General features: G+C 45.3%; 1 protein-coding gene across 1 annotated transcript; it reads left to right on the forward strand.

Annotated features, from left to right (window-relative positions):
* Positions 1-1,912: 1,912 nt before the first annotated feature.
* LOC101953682 (olfactory receptor 52R1-like) lies at positions 1,913-2,860 on the forward strand. The gene has a single exon (XM_005311811.1). It carries the CDS (start codon positions 1,913-1,915, stop codon positions 2,858-2,860), a length of 948 nt encoding a protein of 315 aa, XP_005311868.1.
* Positions 2,861-8,131: the final 5,271 nt, after the last annotated feature.

Raw genomic sequence — 8,131 nt, forward strand, 5'->3', positions numbered from 1 at the left:
ATCGTCCTTTTGATAAGATAAATAGATGAAGCTCTTTAAGTCTCTCACTGGCCGGCATTTTCTGAAGCCTCCAATCCTTTCTGTGGCTCTTTTCTGAACGTTCTCCAAATTTTCAAATTTTGAAATGTGGACCCTGGAACTGGATGCAGAGTTCCTCAATTCTATAAGACAGTGATAGAGTCTGTGGGTCATTCCTGCGTTCCCTGTTCCGAGATGATAACTTTGCATTTGATCGTATTAAAACATTGGTATCTGCCCTGACTACCTCATTGTAACCACTCTGCCAATTTTTGGTCCCCTGCTATTTTATCTGCAGTGATTTTCTATTTGCTTCCATATCATTGATGAAAATATTGAATAGCATCGGTCCAACAACTGATCCCTGAAGAACTGCACTAGAATCACCCCCATTCCCTGCAATGACCCGTTGACAACTGCTTCCTCAGATCTATCAGTTAGCCAGTTTTTAGCCTATTTTACGTCTGCTCTGCTGATATTGGATAGTGTTTTTATCTGAATGTTTTCCCCGACTACATCAAATGCCTCAGAGACATCGAAGTCTACTGTACATGTGCAGTTCCCTTGGTCAACCAAACGTGTACAGTCATTAAAGGATGAAAACTTATTTGGCAAGACCTGTTTCCATAACCCTGTTGGTGACTCGCATTAATTATATTCTTAAACTTTTTGTTAACTAATCCCATGCCAGATTTTCCATTTTTTCTTAACCTTGTCAAATCCTTTAATTTTTTTTTTTCATTTTTAATAGTTTATGTTTCTGGTGTTCATAACTCTCAGGTTCTACGGTAGATGCTGCTTAACATCCTCCTTGACTGCTAATGGACTAGAAAGTATTCCATCAGCTCATCTGATATGAGATCTTCACTTTCTTGACTGTGAAATTGTGGCTTGTTAGCTATCGATAAACTCTTCTTAAAGAACTCCCAATTTTCATTCCTGTTTTTTTGAATATTTTTTCCTCCCAATCAGTTTTGTGGATAATTTGTCATCTTTGAGGAATTAGCCCTTTTGAAGCACTAATAATCTATAGATATTACTGGTTGAGAGCTGTTCTCTGTTTGTCCATTGGAATGCAATCAGTTCCATTCTGTTATTTTGTTCTCTTCTATCGTATGCCCCCTTATTTGTGGCTTCTCTAAACTAAACAGTCCCAGACTTTTCATTCTGTCTGCATATGGCAGCCTCCCCCTTCTCATAGCCTGTCTCAGAAATCTGCTTTCCATCTGCTATATCTTTTATAGAGACTGGGTGAGCAAAAGTGAGTGCGTTTCCAGAGCAGGTTGTTCTCCACCCCAATCCTTTGGCATCTGAACATTTGCTTTGTTTTGGCCGCTACAGTGAATGACCAGGTATTTCCATGGAACAGCAATCGATGACACCCTGGTCTTTTCCCTGAGGTGGTTCTAGTTGGAACGTTTCCCCTGGCACATGGATTGGCAAAGGTTTTTTTTGTTTTGTTTTTTTACAATTTCAGATTTTGAGCAACCGGGTGCCTGGGGGAATAACGTGGACTTTCTAGCCTGGCTTTCATTGCATTAAGGAACAATGAGGGATAACCAGTATCCACACTTGTGTTTCTTACTGGTGCCTATTAAGGTTTCCCAGACCACGAAATGTAGAAATTATTGATGCATGGTGGACCATCAAATATGGAATTGACATCAGTAAGGTCAGTTTTTCATAATTAATTTCTCTGAAAAACGAAATGTGTGTGAAGAGCAACCACGCGGCTTTACCCATGAGAAAAGTATCCAGTAGTGCATGTAGTGGCTCATATTAACATTGTCTCTCCATCCAGGCTTTTGAAGGTGGAGGGGTGCGACCATCACCCTGCGACCATCACCCTGGACCCTGGGAACGCATCAGAGTTGAACAACTTCTTCCCTACTACATGTCAGATTCCAACAAAACTGACTTCAGCAACCCCTCCACCTTCATCCTAGTGGGCATTCCTGGCCTGGAGGTGGCCCATGTCTGGATCTCCATCCCCTTCTGCACCATGTACACCATAGCTGTCTTGGGGAACTTCATCATCCTGTTCATCGTGAAGACAGAACCAAGCCTCCATATGCCCATGTACTATTTCCTCTGCATGCTGGCCATCACTGACCTGGTCCTGTCCACGTCCACCCTGCCCAAAATGCTGAGCATCTACTGGTTCAATTCCAGGGAGATCAATTTCAGTGCCTGCCTCACCCAGATGCATTTCATTCACTGCTTCTCAGTGATGGAGTCGGGGATCTTCGTGGCCATGGCTTTTGATCGCTATGTGGCCATCTGCCATCCCTTGAGACATTCCACCATCCTGACAAACCATGTGGTATCCAAGATTGGACTGGCCTTGGTGCTGCGTGGCATGATGGTCATACTGCCCTTTCCCTTCCTGGCGAGCCAATGGCCATATTGCAGAACCAACATCATCCCCCACTTGTACTGTGAGCATATGGCCGTGGTGAATCTGGCCTGTGGCGATACTCGTGTCAGTAGTTACTACGGTCTCTTTGTGGTATTCTGTGTGAGGGGTCTGGATGTGATTTTTATCGCCATATCCTATACCCAGATCCTCAGGGCCATCTTCAGCCTCCCCACAAAGGATGCCCGGCTCAAGGCTTTGGAGACCTGCAGCTCCCACCTCTGTGCCATCTTAAGCTTTTACATCCCAGGTCTCTTCTCCTCCCTCACACACCGATTTGGCCACAATGTGCCTCTGTATTTCCACGTTCTCATTGTCAGCGTGTACCTCCTGGTGCCCCCCATGCTCAACCCCATCATCTATGGAGTGAGGACCAAACAGATCCAGGACAGGTTACTCTGGCTCTTCACTCATAAAGGGATTTAAAGTTTTTTCCTTGTGCTCTGGCTTTCATACTGAGCTCTGCGCAGAGCTGGTTGGTGACTTGGTGCTCTGCTCTCTTCCCTAAATTACTGCCTGGGCAGTCAGAGAGACATTAGACCAGAGGTGGGCAAACTTTTTGGCCCAAGGGCCACATCAGAGTTGCAAAACTGTATGGAGGGCTGCGTAGGGAAGGCTGTGCCTCTGCAAACAGCCTGGCCCCCTGCCCCCTCCCACTTCCTACCCCCTGACCGCCCCCCTCCACCCCTCCACCCCTCCTGCTCCTTGTCCACTGATCACCCCCTCCCATGACCCCTTGCCCTTAATCCCCACCCTGGGACCCTACCCCCATCCAACCCCTCCTGCTCCCTGTCTGCTGACTTCCCTGACCCCTATCCACTTCACCGCCCCCTGATTGGCCCCCTTGGACTCCCATGCCCATCCAACTCCCCCTGCTCCCCGTCCTCCGACCACCACAACCCAGAACTTCCACCCCATCCAACCGCCCCCTGCTCCCTGTCCCCTGACCACCTCTTGGGACCCTCTGCCCCTTATCCTCTGGAATCGGTGGATCGGACCTTTCAGAATCATCGAGAAACTCAGTTCAGCCATGTAAAAGATTAGAGGATCAGGAGGCAAGCATGCTAAAGATAAAATCTACTGTGCTAATCAGTTAAAGCTGTTTCAATCGTCCAGGTCCCCGGAGTAGCTTGATTCCCAGGAGGTGATCAAGTGAGTGATGGGGAGGGGGGAAAAGGAGCAAGCAGTAGTGGTGGGGACTTGGGGCAAGAGGCGGAGAAGGGAGTGGGGCATAGAGGCAAGAGGTGGAGCATGGGCTGTGTCTTGGAGGAATAGGTGCAGAAGTGGCTGTGGCCTTGAGGGGAGATGTGTACCAGGGTCATAGCCTTGGGGAGAGAAGCGGGTATTGCCCTAAATGTTTTGAAAGGCCTGAAAGGGAGAGATCTATATGTTGGAATGCATGTCCACATGTATCCATTGGAATTATGAGACAAATGGGATCTGTGACACCACATCCCAACTGCGACAGTTGTTTATCTTCTCAAAATTGTGTTGTAGCACGATCCTTGTATGTTTCATTCACAGTCTCTTTACCCGTGTTTGACTCAGACAAGGATGTGTATAAGCTGTTATTCTGGGTCCCCCTTTTCATTCCTCAGGAAGAAGGGAAGGCACCCCCCCTCCTGGAATGATCCGACTGAAATTTCCATGTAGGGAGACTGTGACGTTATTTACACAAACTGGGACCACATAGATCATTGTTGCAATCAAGGTCCTCTAGTGGTACCAAATCTTGTACAAAGGAGGTCATGTAAGGTGTCTAGGAAAAGGTTATGATTTACTGGTTATGATTATGCTATCTGTATGCATGTATTGTTTTTGTATTTAAAGTATTGGCTCTATACCGTCTGTTTCAAACTTGTGCTATGCTTCTGGGGGACACCCCAGACAATTTGGCATCAGCACTGCCTAGCCTGCATGATTGCCCTTTAAGGACCATCAGCTATACAATTGACCCATTGAGAGAAGGCAGATACACCTTGTGACTCAGCAAGGCATGCAGGGATATGCCTATGGATAGAACTCTATGGTTCTTCCATGCCATGTGCTGGACAGCTTGTGTTTGGAACAAAGGAAGCACAGGCCTCATGGCAAGGGACTATAAAAGGTTTCTGCATCATCTCCATTTTGTCTTCAATCCTGCTTCTTACCTCTGGAGGAACTTTGCTACACTGAAGCTCTGAACAAAGGACTGAATGACCATCCAAGCAGTGGATGTACTCCAGAGACTTGATTTGAGCCTGCAGTTAATTCCATCACAGCTACAAGCCTGAACCAAGAACTTTGCCATTAATATACGTAATTGATTCCTTTAACCAGTTTTAGCTCTAATCTGTTGTGACAGTACCTCCCATAAGGCTTTATGGGAATATGACATAACTGGAATATGTTTTGTGCTGCCTGTGCCATGTAACATATCTCCGTAAGGGTTATGGTCTACTATATCTATTCATCCTATTTGTACACATATATCATTTTGTACTTGAGAGTAAGAATATTGGTTGTATACTTGGTTGATTTCTAAGTAAGCTTTGTGAAACATTCGGTCAGCTTCTTTAGGAAGGAATTTGCAAGGTTAAGTACCCGATCAGGAAGCACTTGGGGAACAATGCATCTTGGAATGCTCCAATCCACATAAGAAGTCTTCCTGGAGACATGCAAGATACCATGTGGACAATGGCTTCTGCCTGCAAAGACTGTGAGTCATGCATGGACATGTGACTTGCTCAGGTGACTCCAGAACTCCATCTTGGAGATGGACTTTGCATAGGAGTAAGGAGGGGGGTCTCCACCCACAAGAGAAAGTCTATTTAAACCCGTGGGAGACCCCTCTGTTTTGTCTTCAGCTGGCTAAAGAGGGAGCCTCTCCACCCCCCAGGATACTTGGAAGAAACTGGAACAAAGGGGTGTGAGTGATTGCTGGACCCAGGCTAAAAAGAGATTAGTCTGTAAAAGGAAGCATTCTGGAACTGATGAGGATCTTATCTGTATTCAGTTTGATTAGACATAGATTTGCACATTTTATTTTATTTTGCTTGGTGACTTGCTTTCTTCTGTCTGGTACTACTTGGAATCACTTAAATCCTACTTTTTGTATTTAATAAAATCACTTTTTATCTATTAATTAACTTAGAGTATGTATTAATACCTGGGGGAGCAAACAACTGTGCATTTCTCTCTATCAGTGTTATAGAGGGCGAAAAATTAAAGTTTACCCTGCATAAGCTTTATACGGGGTAAAATGGATTTATTTGGGTTTAGACCCCATTGGGAGTTGGGCATCTGAGTGCTAAAGACAAGCACACTTCTGTGAACTGTTTTCAGGTAAACCTGCAGCTTTGGGGCAAGTAAAATTCAGACCCTGGGTCTGTGTTGGAGCAGACAGGAGTGTCTGGCTCAGCAAGACAGGGTGCTGGAGTCCTGAGCTGGCAGGGAAAACAGGAGCAGAGGTAGTCTTGGCACATCAGTTTACAAGGGGGTTTCTGTGATCCAACCTGTCACATCTGTCTTTCTTTCTTTTTATGAATAAACCTTTAGATTTTAGATGCTAAAGGATTGGCAACAGCGTGATTTGTGAGTAAGATCTGACTGGTATATTGACCTGGGTCTGGGGCTTGGTCCTTTGGGATTGTGAGAAACTTTTTGTCTTTTACTGGGGTATTGGTTTTCATAACCATTCATCCCCATAGGGAGTGGTGGTAGTGGCGATACAAGGGAACTGGAGTATCCAACAAAATTGCTTGTATGACTTCTGGTTAGCCAGTGAGGTAAAACTGAAGTCCTCTCTGTTTAGCTGGTTTGGTGCCTTAATAGTAAAGGAACTCCAGCCTTGGGCTGTAACTGCCCTGCTCTATGCAATTTGTCCTGAACTGATACTTTCAGTAGTGTCCCACCAAAGGCAGCATCATTACAGAGACTTGTGGAATTTCCCTTCCCCACCTGCACCCCGTGTTTTTAATGCAAGACCGAGGGCTGCCAAGGAGAAATATGGTCCTATATTATTTATTATTAATTATTATTATTATATTTTATTTAGGCAAAATCACAGCTGTGACAGCATCATTGTTACCACTTGGCTGCCCTCGAGGTAGCCATGTGACTAATTTGAATCATATGAACAGTAATGACAAGCCCAGTCCAGTTGGGTAGGATCATTATGCATCCCCTGTGATTTGGCCTCCCACAGTTTGCCATTGGCTGTGACAAGGTTAAAGCTGGTGCACACGAAGCCAAGCAGCTGAGGTTCCCTGATGGCCAAGTGGCCCCCAAGGGAATGTGCAGACATGCTTCATAAAGACACATGCCTCCCTATTAGAACTGATACTAGCTGCTGCTCATGTAACCTATCCGATGAGTCCTTGTCCTTTAGCGCGAAGGCCTCTGATGTCAGCCGCTCCACGCTGAGCAGGAAATGGGTACGTTGGCAGGTTTCAGTATCTTTAAAATGTGACATGAATTGAAAAGGCTTGAAGCTGTTTCCATTTGCAGATGTTCTGTGCAGCGGCAGAGGGCTCTCAGCTGGGCTGTCATGGTGACTCAGGGATGGGGGGTCCCATTTCTAGAGGTGCCATGCGCTCTGGGCCTGATACTGCCACAGGCTGAGCAAGAAGAAACACGACAGAATATCAGTGACTTGTTCCCAAATAGCCTCCGGTTTATTTTCTCCTGGAAATTTAATCAGCAAATGCATTTTCAAATGGTTTATTCCCTGGCTTGATTGTGAATGCAGGAATTCAGAGCTGTGTTGCTTTGTGTTAACTGGTCCAATAGGGAACATTTCTATTTCCTGACTGGCCGAGGGCTCCAGCACTTCTGCCCTGTAGACCCTGCTCAGGGTTATAGGGCTACCTGCATCTCATAGGTTTACTTCCCATAGGGTGGAATCCCCTGATTTTCCAACCCTCAGACTGGGCACTGGGCTACAGCACACTGCAGGTCAACTGTTTTTGCTAAGTGGATTCAGCACCTGTGGTTCATATGTGTGCATTAAAGTACAGATGTGTAAATATTATACCAAAACTTTTCATTGTAATACAGTATTACAAAGAAAACTTTCATGACATGAATGTATGTCGAAAGCCAGCAGTAGAGTCGCTGGAATCTCTACAGGAAGGAGCAGTGGTAACTTTACTGCTTAACAGTTTTGGCTTTAGAAAATATTTCAGAAGTACTCCACACATATTTCAGAAGTACTCCCACTGTATGCAATGGGAATACTTGTGGCACCTTAGAGACCAACAAATTTATTAGAGCATAAGCTTTCGTGGACTACAGCCCGCATCCGAAGAAGTGGGCTGTAGTCCACGAAAGCTTATGCTCTCATAAATTTGTTAGTCTCTAAGGTGCCACAAGTACTCCTGTTCTTCTTTTTTGCGGATACAGACTAACACGGCTGCTACTCTGAAACCTGTATGCAATGGGTTTGTGCTATTAACACTTTGTTCAGTGAACAGTTGTATGATACTGTCTCCTGATCAGAAGCTTACATCCAGGGTCATGAACACAATCCCTCTGCAATACCTGTACAAGTCTTTCCAAAAAGTTATGAGAGAACAGAACCGCTGGTCAATGATTCAGAAAAGAGTAGAATTGAGGTGCAGGAAAGGGGAGTGTAATAGTGGTAGTAAGTAATTCACACTCATCACCTGTTACAGGAGCACTGCTGAAGTAACTTGTACACTCAATTGCACATTAGTG

The sequence above is a fragment of the Chrysemys picta genome, chromosome 1 (assembly GCF_011386835.1).
Source record: "Chrysemys picta bellii isolate R12L10 chromosome 1, ASM1138683v2, whole genome shotgun sequence".
NCBI lineage: Eukaryota > Metazoa > Chordata > Testudines > Emydidae > Chrysemys > Chrysemys picta.

Coding starts and splice junctions, on each gene's coding strand:
- LOC101953682 (XM_005311811.1), top strand. CDS start 1,913: ATGTCAGATTCCAACAAAACTGACTTCAGCAACCCCTCCACCTTCATC.